This window comes from Sturnira hondurensis, unplaced genomic scaffold, assembly GCF_014824575.4.
Source record: "Sturnira hondurensis isolate 20B ecotype Veracruz unplaced genomic scaffold, ASM1482457v3 Scaffold0007036, whole genome shotgun sequence".
NCBI lineage: Eukaryota > Metazoa > Chordata > Mammalia > Chiroptera > Phyllostomidae > Sturnira > Sturnira hondurensis.
This window is the reverse complement of record NW_028079667.1, coordinates 2,500,137-2,520,701: the sequence shown is the minus strand read 5'-3', so window position 1 is coordinate 2,520,701 and position 20,565 is coordinate 2,500,137. Positions and strand designations below refer to the sequence as shown.

Here is a 20,565-nt window from a genome sequence, read left to right as displayed (position 1 = left end):
TGGAGAGGGTGTGGGGAAAAGGGGACTCTGGTCCACTGTTGGTGGGATTGCAGACTGGTACAACCATTATGGAAAACAGTATGGAATTTTCTCAGAAAACTAAAATTGGACTTGCCTTTTGACCCAGCAATTCCACTGCTAGGATTGTATCCTAAGAACCCTAAAACACCAATCCCAAAGAACCTATGCACCCCAATGTTCATAGCAGCACAATTTACAATAGCCAAGAGTTGGAAGCAACCTAGGTGCCCGTCAGTAAATGAATGGATCAAAAAACTATGGTACATATACACAATGGAATTTTATGCTGCAGAAAGAAAGAAGGCGCTGCTACCTTTTGCAACATCATAGATGGAACTGGAAAGCATTATGCTGAGTGAAATAAGCCAGGTGTTGAAGGACAAATACCATACGATCTCACCTTTAACAGGAAGCTAAACAACAAAACAAACAAGCAAGCAAAATATAACCAAAGACACTGAAATAGAGAACAGGCTGACAGTGACCAGTGGGGAGAGGGGAGGGAATTTCAGGGGAAATAGGGGAAGGATTTAGAGGAACCTATATAAAGGATACATGGACAACAACTGAGAAGGGTGGAAATGGGAGGGAGGAGGGAGCACGGGGGTGGGATGGGATGGGAGTAATAGAAAACTGTACTTGAAAAATAATTAAATAAAAAAATTGGAAAAAAAAAAGTCTGTTCAACTCAGGGTATCAATAAAATTCCAAAGGAAACATTAGCATATCTGAGATTGACAAGAGTTAATACCTATAACAGACAAGGGACTCCATAAAATCAACAATGAGAAGACAGCAAGGCCAATAAAAATGGGGGAAAAACACATTAAAAAGCAATTTATAGAAGAGGAAATACAAAAGTTTAAAAGAAGTTGAAGATATTTTCAAACTCAATAAGGAGAAGAATGCAAATTAAAATTGGATGTCCCTGACCAGATTGATAAAGCTTGATAATGCCAAATGGTGGCAAGGATGTGGAAATGAGAGAGCCCTCATGCTTTGGATCGTTGATGTTGGGAAGCAACCACACACTACTTAGTCAAATAGAGAATATGCAAAGTCAAGAAACTAACAATTCTGCACCTAGGTTATCCATCCCAGGGGACTTCCCACATGGTTCACAAAGGTACAAGTTCAAGGCTCTTCACCCATGCTCTCTAGTGATAGCACATAGACAGAAGGAACCCAGGGAGTCTGTTGCTGGGAGAGTGGATGCATGAGCTACATGGATGGAGGCCAGGGAGGACTATGCAGCAGCAAGAAGCAAAGGGCAAGATTATACAGCATCATGGATGAACCTTATAAACATAACGCTGAGGAAAAAAGAAGAGAACAATATGACTTTGATAACATGATATAATTAAACACACATAAGTACAGAGTTGTCCTAGTTAGAGTGCCAATCCCCCCATGCAGTCGAAAATCCACATATAATTTCTGACTCCTAAAGACTTAACTACTCTCAACTACCCTCAGTATCTGTGATGAGTTGGTCCCAGGACCCCACAGATCCCAAAATCCACAGATGTTCAGGTTCCTTATATTCACTGGCATAGACCAATGTACCCCGTAAGTTCTCTGCGTCTGCTGACTCCCAGCCATGGACTGAAAACAGTACATTTATAGAAAAAAATCTGCACATATCTGGACCCACATAGTTCAAATCCGTGTTGTTTGAGAGCCAGCTATACTCCAAATGACATTACCCACTTTTTATCACCCCATAAAAACAAACAGATTTTTTAAACATAAAATAGTTGCCTAGGTGAAGAAGGGAGATGAGGATAAAAGGAAGAAAAGGCTGAAGAAAGGAGAGAATGATTAACAGGCATTAACAATTCTGAACTTGCTTTGATTTATGGTATTAGCCAGAGTCAGGAAAGCCTCCTTAATAGCACAACTACTTGAATGAGTAAAGAACAAGGCAGTTTGGCCTTTGAATTTCCTCACTCTTCACATCTAATATTTGTAAAACTCAAAGCATGTACTGCAGACGAACTTGGTTACTGTAAATTCTTTCAACCAGGGCATACCACCGTTTACAACAGGTTATTCTGGATTTTTTTCAGCACTTGACTTTGAGATTTCTGTAGATACGGGCCACTTGGTTATAAATTATTAAACCAACATGAGCAGGTCTTTATCTTGAATAGCACTAATCTGAATTGGAAATGAGTCAACATTATCAGCATCAGACATCTTAACTAGCATTCCGATACCAATCAGTGACTTGGTTCACCCTTGTTTAGGAAATATGATTTGAATATTTCTAAAGGTATTTGATAAAAACTTAGAGAGCTCTAACAATTTTATGAAAAGTATCAACTTCAGTACTGTCTATCAAAAGGCACGTTGATCAATGCCAGTGGTATCACCAAGTCTCGTATCTTTCCAAGCAATAGATAGATCAGGCATGCAGTTAACTGCTTGATCAATTGATTGGCTGACTGTCAGCAATGGCTCCTCCTGCTGTTTGGAAGGTTTCTTCCATACCACCCTGAACTCGCCCAATCTCATCTGGAAGGTTTCTTTTTGATGCTTTATTTCAAAATACATATATATAACCTCAGATGTATACTCTCTTCCTAACACACCTGTTAAGCCGTCCTCTTTTATTAATTCTTCCAATCCCCCATCTTTTTTTCACTCCATCTTTGATATCTCAGGTGTAGTCCTACCCTTCATCACCTCCAGGCTCACATTAACTGGCTCTCCTTTTAAATGCATGCTTCCCCAGCAAAAGTTCCTTTCTCAATCCAGATAATACTTCTCAGTAGCAGGTTAATGTCACGGCTCCCTGTCAGTGACAGCAGACAGCCTCCTTGGGGACATAAGGAGTAAACACCTTCAGGCCTTTGGATTAGTGCACATATGATATCTATTGACCTTTAGAGAACACATCTGGCGTAATTGAGCAGGGGAGTGAGATGAAAATGCTCCAGCTAATGGTGGCCTGGCCTTTCCTTCTGTGTGCTCTCCCAAATCCACACAACAGCCACCTGTGACTCACCCAAATCAAATGAGATTTTTCACACCAGTGATGCTGATGAATGTCTGCATAGCTTTAAGCAAGCAGCTGCTAAGAGCTCTCTCTCTTCCCTAAGGCAAGTGGATTTGGCAGCTCCCAAAGATCACCTCGCTGCTGCTATTGGCCTTTTCTACGGGCGTGACTAGCACAGCAAACTCAGTGGTTCACTGTCAGGTGGCACCTGTCCATTTGGCACTGTCTGCAGGGGCAGCTGAATGGTCTAAAGACTGAAAGGAGGAAGGAGGAGAAGAGAAAAGGGACAATAGAAAAGGGGGAGAGGGACAGTCAGGCAGAGGTGCACGCAGGGGCGTCATATTATAGTGAGCAGGGGATGGGTAAGAGGTGGTTAAAATCCAGAGCCAGAGACCAAGGCCACTGTCCAACCCTACCCCTTACCAGCTGTGTGATCTTAGGCAAGTTTCTTCCTCATCAGGAAAATGAGGATGCTGATAGTAACTACCTCATAAAATTGTGAGGATCAAATGCCAATCACACAGTCCCTACTGTTCCCCGCACGGTGCTAAATGCCTTGTTCACATTAACTCAATCCTCTCAACAGCCTTCTGAGTTGGGTTTGTATTACTTTTCCATTGTTGCTGTAACATTACCACAAACTCAGTAGTTTAAAACAACACAAAGTTATTATAGCTCTAGAGATCAGAAGTCCTAAAATCAAGGTGTTAGCAGAGCTGCCTTCCTTCTGGGAACCCGTGGGGGTGGGGGAGGCATCCATTGCCTCATCTTTGCCAGGTTCTCCAGGTTTCCTGCTGGCTCCCAGGCCCTCCCCGCCATGGCTTGGACCTCTGCTTCCATCTCAGATCTTTTCTGACTCCCACCCTCAAGTATTCCTCATGAGAAGACCTTTGTGATGATGTTGGCCCAGCTCGGGAACCCAGGATCATCTCCCATCTCAAGATCCTTATCACAAATCATGGTAATTTGAGGGGCCATTTTTCTGTTTACCACAGGTGCTACTATTATTCCCATTTTATAAACGGGAAAGTGACATGTGGAGAGATTCAGAAACTTGACCAAAATCATATTTTTCCCACAATACTTTCCTGCTTCTCAATGGGTTACTGTTTATAATGCACTTGGAATAGTGTCTGGCACAAAGGACTCCAGAAGCTGGGTTAATATCTATTGTTATGCAAGGGGTGTTAAAGGTAGAATAGACAAGAACTGCTTCAGCTTTTTCAATCTGTGGCACCAAAAACAAAGGCGGGAGGGACTGCCCTTGGCTGGCCTCCAAGTGTCTTTGTCTCCATGATATCTGAAAGGCAGTCTGGAGCTGATGCAGGGTTTGGGATTTGAGAAAAGAAGTCCAGCTCCTGTCCGTACAGCTGTGGGTCTGAAGCAAGCTGCCCAATTCTCACTGTACCTGCAGAACGAGGCTGGAACAAGTTGCATGGGTGGGGGGTGGGGAGGTATCAAAGGATATCTCCCCACGTGAAAAAAGCAAGTTGTGTAAACTACTAAAACACCAGCAATGCCAACAGCTATTTGCACATTTGTTGAGTAAAAGAAACACTGGTTATTGGCGCTATGGTTGGACTTAAACACGAGATGCTGGAAGAGGAAAAGACACACTGGCATGCAAAGTCTGGCACCTACCCCTGCAGGTCCCCTGCTTGTTGTAAAAGCCGTCACCACAGCTGCTCTCACAGCCACCCTCCCTCAGCACTTGGAGGGGGTCTCTGCAGGCCAGGCAGTGCTTCTCCAGGGGACCCCAGCAGGCCGCACAGGACTCGTGGCAGGCTGCAGGCAAACAGCAAAGTCAGTGAACCATGAACAGTAGAAAGGACTGGTCAGTTTTGCCTGGAAAAGTTTTGAAATTTATAAGGAGGATGTTGGCTCCTTCATTCCTAAATCACTGTGCCCATATGTACACCCCAGGAGACCCCCCAATCTCTTTCTGTTGGCCAGAAGTACAATTCCAACAAATTGTTGCTAAAAAAAAAATGAAACAGAAAATCAGGAGCTTTTGAACATTGGAGATCACACAGGAGGAAACCATAATGTTCTAGACAAAAATGACCCAACAAGCTCAGATGGTGCACCATCACATCGCCCTTACAACCACACAACAGCGCCAACGGGAAAACCACTCCTGTCTCCAGCACCATCGAGAATTGATTTTCATGCCATGTCTTCTAGTCCTTGATTAGACCGTGAAGGACATGGTTCCACCTGATTGGGTGGCTTTTCCCTCCTTTTCCATCTCTCTCCTCTCCCTCTCCCTCGACATCCCCTCCTCAGTCCACTCTCACAAGTCTTTCGGTCTCCCATTACTTGCAGTAGCTCCAGTTACTCTAAACACGTATCTTGCCCTGGCTGGTGTGGCTCAGTGGATTGAGTACCAACATAGGAATCAAAGAGTTGCTGGTTCGATTCCCAGTCAGGGCACAAGCCTGGGTTGCAGGCCAGGTCCCCAGTAGGGCACACGTGAGAGGCAACCACACATTGATGTTTCTTTCCTTGTCATTCTTCCTCCCTCCCCCTCTCTAAATATAAAAAAATAAATATCTTTAAACATGCATCTTGAGGATTCACAGAGCCTGCCTTTCTTTTACTCTTTAGGTTTCATTGTTCCTAAACCAAAATTGTTCCTCTAAGACTCCAAAATTTCCACCTGTTCCAGCATTTAATTTTTTATTACTCTTTTGGCTTGCCCTTCACCTTAGCAAATCTGGAAAGAGAGGCCTAATTCTGAACGAGTATATTCAGACTTCACTCTGTATAGCTAACCCCACCTTTGCTTTTGTCAGTGCATCCCAATTTTCAAAAGGTTTGCTTCACAATGGAACACAATCTGTTTTGCAAACGTATTCAGTCTAACCAAAACGGGTAAAAAAATGCCTTTGCTGATTGCAAGTGAGATGGGGGTTTTACTGCAGTAATTTAATTAGGCATCTTTTCGGTTATCAGAAGAAAGGATACCTGCAAATCTTCAGATCCAGTCTTCTCCTCTCTGTGCTAAACTGCACAGGAAAGCCTGAATTTCAGACTTTTCTCCCCAACAAATTTAAAGAAAATTACAAATTGTGTTAAGTGTTAGCAGAACTCTTTGATAAAGAATAAAAGTGGTGCATTGGCCTGGTGACTCAGTTGGCTGGAGGGTCATCCCATGCACCAAATGATTGCAGGTTTGATCCCTGGTCAGGGCACATACCTAGGTTGAGGGTTCAATCCCCTGTTGGGGCACATATGGGAAGCAACTGATTGACATTTCTCTCTCAGACTGATGTCCCCACCCCCCCATCTCAAGTCAATAAACATTCCTTGGGTAATGATTTTTTAAAAAAGAAAGAATAACAGTGGCAATGGTGGAAAGGCCACCTTTGGTAGATTTAAAGAATGAGAAGCAGCCAGTCATGAGGAGAGCAAAGAACAACACAAGTTCTTGAGAAGGGAAGGAGCTGGGTGGTCAGGGACCGAAGGCTGTCCTCATGGCTGCCCTCATGACTGCAGCTGGTGGGGGTGGGGCGGCATGAGGCAGAGTGGCTTGGGTCATCATTACTGGGGGTGAGGCAGAGGCCCAATCAAACCTGGCCGTCGTGGAAACCATAGGAAAAAAAAACAGAATTTTATCCTAATTCCAATGTGAAGTCACGGATAGGTTTAGGCAGGACAGATCAATGACATTCAACCTTTTTCATCTCACGGCACACATAAACTAAATACTAAAATTCAGTGGCACACCAAAAAATACATAGCATTTTTTGTTGATCTGACAAATAAATAGGTGTAATTTTAACTCATTCACATTGGACAGCTATCGTTGTGTTGCTTGTTGTCATTTTTGTCACTTAACAATCTAATGGAAAAAAGGTCAGTACCCCTATAAAACAGTCAGGTGTTGCATGTTTTAAAAATTCTTGCGGCCCACCAGTTGAAAATTGCTGCAACAGACACAAGCCCTGACTTAGATTTTTAAGAGCTCTCCCTGGTTACCACACAGAGAGGGTTTGGGAACTTGCATGCAGGGAGGGAGGCCAGTGTGGCATCTATACTGTGGCCCAGGTAAGAGAGAGCAATAGCAGATGGGAATCGAAAATAAAAGTTTAGTTATTCATCATCTGGTTTCCTCGTGAGACCATAAGCTTCCTGCGGACAGAGCCCATTTCTATTTTGTCAACTCTGCACCATTACAAACATCTCTTGAGTTCCTTGATTTCTATTTCACACCTTATTTGTAAGTGGTACACATGAATACTGTTCACATTAGGATAACTTACGCATGTCACAATATAAACAAAGATGTGAATGCAAAGATCCCAGTAACAAATCCTCCCCTCATCAACACACATGAAATCTGTCATTTATTTATTCAGCTACCCTTCAATTACTGACTATAGTCATCGTCTGAAGTGTCTAACACTGTTCATGCCTCTATCTCACTGACTTAGGAATTGATATAAAGTCATTACCTAAACAAATAAACAACAAAAAGCCCAACCTCATATATAAGAAGGTATGCAGGGTTGACCTATCAATGTTCAGAAGCACCTACTGTGTGCAAGGTGCTGTGCTAGCCGGTGGTACCTCCCCAGCTAGACACAGGTAAGCCATGTTTCCTGACATCTGCCAGAGGAAACGTTTAAACCACGCCCTCACTCGAACACACTGCACTGCTGCCATTGTGCAAACTGCTCCAGGAGGATGTGCCCAAGAGGACAATGGGACTGATGCTGCAAAGGCAACAGGGGCCAGACCACAAGTGTCACTCAGGACTGGGTAAGGACCTTAAACTTCATCCTTATATAAGAGTTTTAATCAGGACAGTACAATGGACCGATTTTGCTCTTTAAACAGTTGACTCTGCCGTGGGGGAGAAGAGGGTAATTAAGACATATATAAAGCATGAAATCATCTTTGCCAGGGGGTGAAGCAGAGATGATAAATGAAAGTGCAACCAGCTCTCTTTGAGGACTGGCTGATGGTGGCACAGACTCCGCTGCACTGGTTGTTCAAACAGTATTAAAACTTCCAAACCGGTTGGTAAATGGCCGTTGTCCTGCTTCCTTTATGACATTCCAGCTTCATCCCTGGCAACTTGGCAGACACCATGCCTTAGTAACTGAAAGGTCCAGCACAGGGGAGGGTCTCAGGTCCTCCCTCCCTCCTTCTGAATGGTCCAATTTGTGCTGTACTGTTCATTTAATATTTTTAATATTACCTCTGGCATTGTCAACCAGAACAGGAGCTAAAGAATAAGCAGGACAGAGGCTATAGACTCAGGAATGACACTTGTGCCCAGCACAAAGGGAGCCCTACTTACCTTTTCAGACCTGCCTCTGCAGCCTCCCTCATGCTGGCCAGTTCTATGACACTGGGTACCCTAAGCATGCCGTGTGCCTACTTGTGGGTTCTGGATGCCCCACACAGGATTCATCCAGCCAGCAACACTTCTGGCTCCTTCCCTAGCCCCTGGAATCCTGTTTATACCTCAGAAGCCTCCTAAGTTGTCACTGTTTCTGGGAAGCTTTGCTGAAACAGAGGTGGTGGCTCCTCCCCGGATCTTCCTGCAGCAATTTGTACATGCCTCCCTTGCGCTACTTATCCTACTATACTAATTATTCAGCTACAAATCGATCCCCTTCAGTGGAATGTAATATCCTTCGAAACAGGGGCCATGTTTCAGCGATCTAAAACCCCAGGGTCCAGACTGACACCTGGTGCACAGTCAGTAGGCATTAAATGTATGTGAAATGAATGCACGGCCATTGTTTTCACTGGCTATGGGGAATCCATCCTATCAGTCACCTTCAACATGGAAACGTCTACATGGTGAATTGTAACCCTAAGGTCATTGTCTGACGATATGATAACTAAAGATAGATACACTTGAGGCTATAAAGTTTACCCAATAAATGCTGGAGTTCAGATCTGCTTATGATGACGGATACGTATGCCGCATTCACACTGAGTAACCGCAGGCGATGCTGGGCCTTCTCCTCTTCCCACATCAGACAAAAACCCAGATTCCACAGCCGGGGAGGACAGCAGAAGAAATCAGCCCGGGACTATGCTGAGCTGCCATTTCTTTCTCCTCTTCCCTTTCTTCTCCTTTTTTAATTTTGAGCTGTCATTTCTTATGACATACTCCCACTGTGTTCTGCAATTGATTTTTAATTTCTAACTGAACATATGCTACTGCTGATAATCTCTCCTTGCAGCCTCATTTTATATGTGACTTCTATTACATTTGGATTATTATGAAAAATAAAAGGTCACTCGTTGAATTTTCACCATAATTTCTCTTAGTAATCTATTCCAGATCACCCAGGATTTGAATTATACATTGTGAAAATTGTGGCAATAGAATTTAAAAAGAGGAAGAATAAGGGAAAGCTACCTTCTTAACTCACATGCAGTTGGTAGTTTAGCTGGGAACGCCCGGGCCTTAGCTGGAGCATAACAAGACATGTGTTGGCTTGCCAAGCAATTCATTTCAGAATGAAAAGGAATGAATTACTTCTCTTTTGGCAACTGTATATTGAAACCCTACTCTAAAAATAAGAAACTCTTTTTGTACTTCTCCCCTCAGGAGAAGCAGCCTGGGTTCCTCATTTCTTCCAAGATCTTTCTGAGTAAGCCTCTCTTCCCTTACCAGGGAATTGGCACACGTGATTGGCAGCCCTTTTCAGAGTCATCAGTGAGGCTGCAGAGTTCAGACTTCTAAACGGCCGAGAGGTTTCACTGGCAACTCCATAGAATCAGCCCAAATTCCAGGCACAAGCAGGTACACCACACACAGGTCAAAGCCCTTCAGTCTGTTCCTTGTCCGTATTGTGGCAACTGTTTGCTTTCCTTCCCATCTCTCAAATGACTGGGAAGTGCTTGCCAAGTTTTACAGTATTATCAGGAGACGGTGGGAAAATTTCCTGTACGAAGCTCTTGATGGATGTTTCTATCCTAAGCTCAACTTCACTGTTCCTTGCTTTCTTAACCTGCAAAGCAGGGGTAGTAATACAGTTAACCCTTGAACAATGTGGCAGTTAGGGGCAACAACCCCCACGATAGTCAAAAATCTGTGTATAATTTTTGACTCCCCTAAAACTTAAGTTATCTTTTGGCATCTGCAGGAGACTGGTTCCAAGACACCCGCAGGTATCAATCTCTGAAGATGCTCAAGTCCCCTGTACGAAATGGTACAGATCACTGCATATAGTTGGCCCTCTGTATCCTTGGATTCCTAACCACAGATTAAAAATACTATCTTCATTTATGCTTGGTCGAATCTGTGGATACAACCACCAGGGATATGGAGGGTCAGCTGTGTATTCATTGAAAAAAAATCTGCATGAAAGTGCACTTGCTCAGTTCAAGCCCGTGTCATCCAAGGGTCAACTGTATTTGCTGTACCTAATTCATGAGGATATGATGAGGTGACATATTTGAGAAAGCAGAGAATGTTGTATGTATTCGTATGTGTGGCATACCCCGGGACATACAGCAAATTTTGTTTCCAGTGGCATCAAAAGCAAAGTAACTCTAAAGGGAACACATTGAAGTGCAACGCAGACAGAAGAGGACATAGAAGACTATGGGGAAGGTAGGCTGACTCCGAAAGGGAGTGAAAGGAAGCGATAGAGCCCTCCTGGATTCCAGCAGTTACAAAAGGGGGCTCCAGCCTCTCCAAAGACCTCCCACTCTAAATCTCTTCCCTTGCAGTCACCACAGAACATCAGCCAAAGACTGGTGAAGCTCCCGCCGCAGCTCCCATGCTGGGCAGACTGCTCTCCCCTCCCCTGTCACAGCCAAGGCTACTCGGTGAAGAAGCACAAATGCCAGGCACATTTAAAAGAAGAAGTTCATCTGAGTAATCATCACTTTTGATCCTTTCATTCCAATTTTCTTTGGTTCCCTATCAGGCTGGCTCTCTGCCCTCCACCTGCCTCCCTCCACCCACTGATGCCTTTGCACCCTGCCACAGGCATGTCTGGTCTCCACAGGTTCTGAAAACCCATAGAGACTTAAGGGTGTTTATAGCAGAAAAGACATAAACACATTTAAAAGACCTTCTCTCTCATGGTGCAGTGGATTAGATGTACATATAACAATACGTATTCTCTTAGAAACAGTGCTTTGAGAGGGAATAAACAAAGTGAAAGCAAGGCTCACTGATTGTAACACATGTGCCCTCTCCTGGGGGCAGCTGACAACGCGGAGGCTGCAGGCACCTGCCACGGGCAGGGGATGCGGGAAATCTCCATTTTCCATCAAATTTTGCTGTGAACCTAAAACTGCTCCACAGAAATAAAGTTTTTTTAAAAATAAAAAAGAAAGGGAATTAAATCTCCATCTAGTAGTACTTATGAATATTTAAAATATACGCAAGCAAAGCAGTAAGAGAACACAGATACATAAAATATACATTAAATTGAATTAATTACTTAAGTGAGGAGCAAGGGAGAAGCAAAGTGGGAACTGGTCATGGGAACAAAAAAGAATGGAGAGACAGGGGGACAGACAGACAGACAGATAAGCAAGAGAATAACCTGGCCCAGGCCAGTGAAGAAAATGACCCATGAATGGATAAGTATGATTCACTCAACTCTCTTCATATAAATTCCAAAGATCAGTAAGAGAAAAAAATTCAACAAGATTCCATTTTACATCAATCAAACTGATGAACTTAAGAAGCCGTCGTACCTACTTGTGACAAGGGTGGTGGGGGGCAGGTACCCTCCCACACCTCTAGTGGGAGCACAAATTACAGCATTTCAGGGAGCGGTATAGTAACGCATGTCAAAAACTTCAAAATGTGCATTGTATACTTGGATCCAGAAATCACATGTCTATGAACTTACACTAATCAAATATATTTACCACAACTTCTATTTAAAACATTCGTGTCATGGCTATTTGTAATGGAAAATTCAGGAAGAAATGTCGGGCGATAGAGGGTTGGCCAAGTGACTTCCTGCAACGCCACCACAGATGGCAAGTTACGTAACAAAAATGATGTAGCAGGATCATGAATAACATGGATAAAGTGGCAATAAAACTATATGTACAGTGTGACTTTACTTTTGAAAAAGACATACATGTGTGTCCACATATCTTTGTATACAACACACACACACACAAAAAAAACCCTGAAAAATTAGGAAGACAATCACCAAACTACTAACAGGAATGATTTGGGAGAGCTTGAGTCAGGGTTTTCAATTTTTTTGTGTCTCGAATTTTACTAACTTTTATCAAGTTATTTTGGGGAATAAGCGTGAATTCATTTGGTATCTACGGGAAGAATTACTAAAGGAGGAAAATAAAAAGCCCACTGTCCTTTCCCAAAGGTACATTCTCAGTAAATAGCTCATTACCTATTAATCACACTTCTGATGTGGCTGGATGATCTACGAGTCTTGGGTAACATATTTGAATTTTTAGCAGGGTCCTCCATACACAGAGCTTGAACGGAAGGCAAGACTTCCCAGCTGAGGGAGGATCTGGCAGGTCCACATGGAGAGGCACGTACAAGCTGGCTGGCTCTCCACTGCTACGCAAGTTGGGAGGCAGAAAGACAGGCCAGCTCACCAGGAACATCCATACCCTTTTTACCTCCTGCCCGTCTGCCTGTGGTCCTACATATATGATGCAAGTACGCCCCCAAGGATTTTCAATACAGTGACTACCTAGGCCTAGCTCGATGAGCCCAATGGAACCCTCTGCACTGAGACCATTGGCCACTCACAGCTGCTAGTGCTCCCTGGGTTTTTCCTCAGCACCTGTTAATTAAACGGCTATTGATTTCTCCAGTGGTGCCTTGAGTCTATTTGTGTACAGAAACTGAAGAACCAAAGAAGGGACAACCAACCAAAACCAAGCTTTTGATGCAGAGAGCTCTCAGACTTCCTGGCTGCTCTAGCAGAGCCTGCTCAGATCTGGGCAGCGATAACATAGGGTTGCTGTGAACTCTGCAGGCGGCTTAAAACCAGAGGGGAGGGTGGAACAGTGAAAATGCTGGGATGGGAAAGGGGGAAGAGGAAGAATGCACGCCACACAGTCTAGCCGAAATAACTGAGAACACTAGGAACTGGGCAGAGAGCCAGAAGACATGTCACTGGTTTGTAATCCGCAGCTGAAATATTTGGGGGTGCGGATTTGTCAGGAAGAACGGGATCTGTCTGGGAGATAAACCCTGGTGTTTGCGGCAGGCTTTCTCTGCAGGTGTGTGATCCTTTCATTCTGTCATTTGTCTTCTGGCACCCACAGCCGGGGTCTGTAAGCAGCACAGACACATGCCAGACACAGCCAGTCTCCTGCCACAGCAAAATACTACCAGCTGCCTTTTCCTTCTTTTCTCCATGTATCCCTGGCATGCATATACAAACAGGAAGGGGACTGGGACTGCCATTGTCACCTGCTTCCCTGGGTCCAGTTTACTCAAGAAACATCCATATAAGGAAGGCAGTCCTGTGGTCCTCCCCTCTGAACAGCTTAAAGAGTCCATGGATGCTCCCCAAGTTCCAAAGATAGCAGTTTTTAGAGTCACCCTTACAGCCTTGGCCGGGTGGCTCAGTTGGTTGGAGTGTCATCTCATGCACCAAAAGGTTGTGGATTTGATCCCTGGCCAGAGCAAATACCTAGGTTGTGGGTTCGATCCCCATTGGGCCACATACAGGAGGCAACTAATCAGTGAGTCTCTCTCACATTGATGGTTCTGTCTCTCTGTCTCTCTGTTTCTAAAGTCAACGGAAATATACGTGAGTGAAGATTTTTAAAAATTAGTCACCCTTCCAGCACTGATGAGGCACCCACCTATCTTAAGGGAGAAATTAAGGGAAGAAAAAGAGGAGGGGGGAAACAGAGATTCTGTAATTGTCCTCAGGCCACACCTAGCCAGGAATTGCTGACAGGGAGTAAATAGTAGACATTCAATGGAAGACAGATCACCCGAATGCCAAGGTCTAGGCATGTCTGTACATTCCTGTCCTTTCTCCTCCATGCAATGGTTTATCACACTTGTTTTAAACAAAAATGATTCCAGAGCCCTTATATGGACTGAGCAATGTGAGGAATTCAAAAGTATAAGACCTATCCCTGCCTCAATAATCAGTCATGTCCTACAACATACCTTTTAAAATTGTCTTTACGGCTCTGATAGTAATGAATTCAGAGAGCCAGTAACTATCCAATTATCTTAATTGTTTACTTATTTGCTGACACTCTTCCCCCAATGGGAAGGTTAAGTTCCTTAACCACAGGGCACTTGTCTGTCTGTTCTCTGCTGTATCCCTAGTGCCTGGTACAATGAGCAGGCTCAACAAATATTTGTTGAACATTGTGGAGGAGACAGGAATGTCACTTAAAGCAATAAGCCCCCTTTCCAATGCCTTCAGTGACTGAGAAACCATAACTGCTCTAGAATGCCAGAGTACATTTGAACAAAGCTAAGCAGATCAAAATGAGTGAAGACCAAGTAGTCGGATGTGCTAGGCCCTCAAAGTGAATGTGTAATCTGGCAATGAAATTGGGACTGACCCGCCATTTCCGGGGCAGGGCTGGGGGATGTACCTTGAAGAACACCCGCTTAACAATGACTATCCCAACTGGACAAGAAGGGTGCCTGTATTCTTGAAAATTTAGGAAAAACAGTTTCACACATGCCTTTGTCAAGAGGTCTGCCCTGAACTTGGCGAGGCTGGGCTAAGCCACAGGCTGGAACGTAATGCCAAGACCCATTAGGTCTTTGTGGCTCTGGACCTGCACCCGAGGGGTTAGTGCTTCCTTTCCACAAGTGACTAGGCTGTGCTTATCAACCACAATTTCAACAAATAATTAACCTGTAGAAGTTCCTCTGATCAAACCATAGCTTTTAAGTCTCAGCTAGGTCAGCATCCTGTATGTAAATCTTATGGGTTCTCTTATGCACTTTCCCTCTAAATATACTCTAAAATTGGCTGAGAAACAAATAATTACAGTTTCTCATCATTTAATCTGAGCATTTAAAGAAAACAAAAGGATTGTAGCTTGTTGTGATGAGCACAGTAAACTGTTCTCTGAATTATATTTACTTCTCTATAACGTATACAAGTAGATTTTATTTTAGATGAGACATGAACCACACAGCTCTTTGTTTTTTAATGCAGGCTATTTGGTTTTCATTCCCACAAACTGAAGAATAAAGGAACAAATATGATAATGACAAAAGTTGTCTTTTGACAGACTTCCACCATGTGCAAGGCCAAATATATTTACAATCAAACACCACTTCTAACTCCATAATAATGGTGTGAAATAGATAATATTATCCCCATTTCAGAGTTGAGGAAATTGAGGCTCAAAGAGATTAAGCAACTTGCTCCAAACCCCACAGCAACTAGTGACAGAGTTCAACTGGTTGCTCCTTCACGTTTCAAAACTCTAAGACCACACAGCCACCAGACAGAGAATAAACTGCAGAGGTCTTCGTGTTTTTACTTTCTGCTTGTGTGGCTCTGTAAGCAGCAGCTAGCCCTGCCTTGACTGAAGCTCCCTATAGGCAAAGACAGAGTCTTATTTATCTTCCTATTCTCAGGACCTAAATCAGTGGTCAAAAAAGAATGAACGGAGGAATGAGAGAAAGGGAACAGGAAAGAGGAGGAGGGGAAGGCAGAAGAAACCCAACTCTCCGAACGCATATGCAGGGCTGACTAGGTAGCAGGCTCTATCCTATGAAGGACACGTGTGAATTTACTCCTTTAATCCCCAAAACAACACTATGTGGCAGAAGTTATTGTTTCTGCTTTACCCATTAGGCAAATGAAGCACAGAATTAAAGAATGTGCTTTTTGCAAGTGATGGAGCCGAGACAGGTGGGTGGGCTCCAGGCAGGTGGGCTCCAGAGTCTACGGTCCTCAGCACAGTGTTGCACTCCATCCCTCCCATCTTGGGGTCTGCAGAACTAGGGCAGTTCCTGCCATGGGGTGCACACAGCTCCATCTTTAGGACTTTGTGAATAGAGGAAGCTTTAAGTAGCCAAAGCAAACACTGAAACACATGCAAAAATGGGTTACATTCTATTCTTTCTCTACTCTGAGTCTATAGTCTTCTGAGCTACTCATTTTAAACGAATCTCACATGGTGTATGTTAGTTTGGTTTTCACTTTTCTTCCTGTGCGCTCTTATATCTAGGATTTATTGTGTGCACAATTCAATGGTCCTATCAGCACGGAACAGAGGTTGGTTTAAAAGAGGAGAAAGACAAGCAAGCAAGATGTCCTGAGGACATGGTGAGCTCTGTCTGGATCCAGATTTAGATTTAATACTGGGATTTCTAAGAAGAGGCAATGGGACCACCACTCTGATAGAGAGAATACAATGCGTTCAGGAAAAGTGGTACCCAGGAGCCATGCAAGAAGGATGTAAGGTTATGTGGCGCGGTGAGGGGTCAGGGGTAGTAGGGCAAGGAACGGCCACACATGCATCAAGCCTGACCAGCAGGCTGGGAGTGATTATGAGATGGGCTCTTAGCTCCTGAAAATGGGTCATAACAGGACAAGGTGGCAGGAAGCAAAGTAGAGGCCCATTCCTAGGACCAGATATCCATGGTGTCAAGAAGGATGGGACGGGATGGCCAACAGGGTTGTTGGACCAGATCCCAGCTGGCGGCCAAGGAGCCAAGATGTTAAGGCAGAAGCCTGAATGCCAGGCCTAAAATGTGAGATGTGGGTGCTGAGAGGGTGACTACACCTTGGCCCTACCAGCTGTAGGAGAAAGATGCAGCTTACAGCATACCCGTTGCTGATTGAGACTGGTGAAAAAAACTGGGTGGTGCTGAACGTTTCAGTGATAAAGCAGCAAACTCCAAGGTTGGGGGAGGCAGGGGAAGAGAAGCAGGCACTGCTGTGGGGAGCAAAATGTGGTCTATATGTACACCACTACTCAGTTTAGTCAAGCATAAGAATATAACAAGAATACTAATACACGCACACATATGTCCAGGTCTGTATGCACACTGTGTGTGTGCGTGTGTGTGCCATAAGGTCAAGGGAAAGGGAACATGCTAAGGGCCCCTAGGATGTGACTCTCTGGCAGGATGCCTGTCTTCTTCCCCTCCGCTCTGGTTTACCTGCTTGAACTCCTATGTGAAAGGGCCCTGTTAACGCGCCACTCGGCTCTGCCCCACGTTCTTCACTCTGCCTGCATTTGACCCAGCGAGCCTGAATACTAATCAGGTAATTTCTGACCATTAGTATTTCCTCAGCACAATGTCTACTTTCTTTTGATTTTGATGGGTCAGTAAAGTGGAGAATCATGCCAGTCATAATACAAATGACCCTGCCAAGAGGAATGAATCCAGAAAAAAATCTGTGGATACCCCAGAATGGCAGGTTTCTTTTTGAAAAGTTCAACACATATTGGAAGAGCACTGCTTGACTGACCAACTTCCAAGGTCAATGTTGAAAAATCACCCAAAACAACATAAGCAGAAATATTGCAAAAAATTCCAATAATAAGAAGGTATTTAGAAAAAAACACATATGTAACCCACAGACACAACAGCGTGGTAGCAGCCAGAGGTAAAGGAGGGTGGAGGCAGGGAAAGCGAGGGAAAATGGGGATGGAAAGAGATTTCGCTTGGGCTGATTGGTGCATGATGCTGTGTGCAGATAATGTTTTACTGAGTTGTACACTTGAAACCTGATGATCTTACAGATGAATGTCGCCCCAAGAAATTCAACTTAAAAAAGAAACACTATTTGGGTAGATGCCTCAGCATCGAACAGTATATAGAAACTGATCACAAGTTGAGCTTTAATTTTTAAGACCACTCTCACTCTCCGCTTTTCTCTCTTTCTCCCCTCTCTCTCTCCTTTTTTCTCATTGTATGCATAAAAATGCAACCAGGCTGAACTAAAGCAAATTGGGTTGATTCCCAAGAAGGAGCGTGAACAAGTTTTCCCAGCAACTCTCTACGAGAGGCATGTGAGGAGGGGTGTGTGAATGGGAGGTGGAAGCAGTCAGCTATGTAAACCAGTAATCAAGGGAAACACTACCCATTCTAACACGCCCTAAAACAGCACTAACATCACCAATTAAAACACTGGCCATGGGAGACTGGAAAGTGCTCCCCCCAAAAGAAACAGGAAAGAAATGAAAAAGTAAGTGTGTATGAAGGACATGAGGCAGGGGGTGGAGGCGGCATGGAGTGAGGAATAAAATCTAAAGGAAATTAATTCCCTTTTAAAGGCAAATCTGTCACGGGAGTGCTAGTAGGAGGTCTCTTTGATGGCATAGAAGAAAGAAGTAAAGAATACATTCAATAATTCCATCAAATTGAAGTTTCAGCAGTTTACCTAAATTGCCCAACCATTAGACACTTACAAAGAAAGCTGTTTATATGGGCCCATTCTGAACCTGTTCTAAAATAACAGGTAAATAGAACATGATAAGTAATAAACATTAAGGGTTCTTTTCTCTTTCATGGCTGAAACTCCTATTGAAACACTGGTCCTGCAGGTTCTATAATGTAACCATCCCCACACTCCTCACATCTGCACGCACAAACAGCGCTTCCCTTCAAGAAGGTGTCCACAGTCCCGGAGAAGGTGCTTCTGACTACGACCAGGAATGAGGGGCCAGCAGCCTCCTCGAAGTGGGGCCTTCACATGGCCTTGGAGCTTATTCAGCCTGCACAGCTGAAGAATACTGTGCACTTATTCTCTTACGTGCACAGTATTTTCCCTGCAAATGATTTTCCTGAAAATCTACCAAGGGCATGAAAGAGAGGAGCATATCAGCTGGCCCTTAGGCTGGTCAACCTTCCGATTCTCATCACGGACCTGCCCATCTCCTCCTCATCTACAGAGCACAGCCACCACAGTACTTGGGGTGACCTCCCAGATGCTCCCGCTGGCCTGCCTGCCTTTTCAGATTTACCTGCCACTGTACACCCCGCTTCGCTTCTGGACACATCAGATTCCCCGTCTCCTCTAGAAGATGAACTTATTCGGACTCTCGCCTGTCTTTGCTTTCACCATCACACCTTCTCCCATTTCTGCACTTAAAAATTTCTTCATACTTTTACTTTTTTACTTATACCCACGATTATAATCACTATAGAAAAAGATCAAGCATAAACAACAAATGAAATTATATAAAGATAATTTCCACCTCCAGAGTCTGTGATAATATTATTAGAATGTCAACTAGATCTTAATTTAAAATAAAAATAAACATATAAAGCTAATAAAATATATGTAGAGAGTAAAGTAAGAGCAAACTTTAATGCCTACTTTCTTGTCCACATTTGTTATTATGATGCCACTTTCTTATTTCTGTTTCTCCATCTCTCTTTAGGCAGAAATAAAATTTAGAAAATATACGGATGTGCCCTGGCTGGTATAGCTCAGAGGACTGAGGACAGGCCTGCAAACCAAAGGGTCACCAGCTAGATTCCCAGTCAGGGCACAGGCCTGGGTTGTGATCCAGGTCCCCAGTAGGGGGCACATGAGAGGCAACCACACACTGATGATTCTCTCTCTTTCTCTTTCCCTTCCTCTCTCTCTAAAAATAAGTAAAACTCTAAATAAAAAATTAAAAAAAGAAAATATGTAGATGTATTTCCCCTTTATTTTCATTCAAACCCGGTGTATTTATACTATAAAAAGTCTAACTATATAATGACAACCCTGAACCAAAATTATGGGGTCAGATAAATACTGTCCCAGAGCCCCAAGATGTGTGCAAGAGGACTTACAGGAATTGCATTACATACGCATATCGTTAAAGCACTAACAAGGTCATAAAAACATGTGTCGTCTCTCCCGTCAGCTGTTCTTATCCCATCAGGATTCTCATTCAGAATCTCTTCTCTTACTTGAAAAGCTGCTCGTAGGACCTGGTGCCCTGAGATGACTTGGGAGTATGGAGTGGCTTTCTTTCTCAGCGGCCCAACCAGCTGTTGGTCTGGCCTGTGATTACCTGCGCAGGAGTGGTGATCTTGGTAGAAGCCGTCCCCACAGGTGGACACACACTGCCCACGCCGCATCAGCAGGGGGGGCCGGCAGGACGAGCATTCGAGCGCGTGGGCACACGTGGAGCACTGAGGCTGGCAGGCTGCCTCCAGACGAGGTGGACAGAAAGAAAAAAGAAGCTCTGATTAGCTCCAAGTCACCAGCCCAGAGCTGATTCCTACACAATCCGGCGCTGGGGTCACAGAGAACAAGAAAAGCCAGAAAAAATCAGCCTTCATCTCTACAGCATATATTTCATGCCAGGCACTGTACAAAGTGCTTTACATACATAAATACATTTCATCTTCATGACAGCCTTGTGGGGTAGATATTATTTATCCCAGTTTTACAGACGAGGGACAAACTCACAAAGGTTAAGTAGCTTGCCCATGGTCACACGAATATTCTGGTTCATGGGCTTGTGTTCTTTTCTGCTTATCTATTATCCCCCAGTATCTTTCTCACTCAACCATCTTACAAAAATATCCCTCACTTCTTTTTCTCCACAACCTATGTTTGAGACATAAATAACTTTCAAATAGTCTGAAGTTTATGAATCAGGAGAGA

General features: G+C 43.9%; 1 protein-coding gene across 2 annotated transcripts in view; it reads right to left on the bottom strand.

The window, feature by feature from the left end:
* Positions 1-20,565, bottom strand: part of FRAS1 (Fraser extracellular matrix complex subunit 1) — a 425,396-nt gene that overhangs the window by 206,761 nt on the left and 198,070 nt on the right. For both annotated transcript variants that reach the window (XM_037051016.1, XM_037051015.1), the window contains exons 14-15: positions 19,967-20,101; positions 4,664-4,807 (exon numbers count right to left, since the gene is read on the bottom strand). In XM_037051016.1, coding sequence (XP_036906911.1) covers positions 4,664-4,807; positions 19,967-20,101 — 279 coding nt within the window. The remainder of the gene's footprint in view (positions 1-4,663; positions 4,808-19,966; positions 20,102-20,565) is intronic.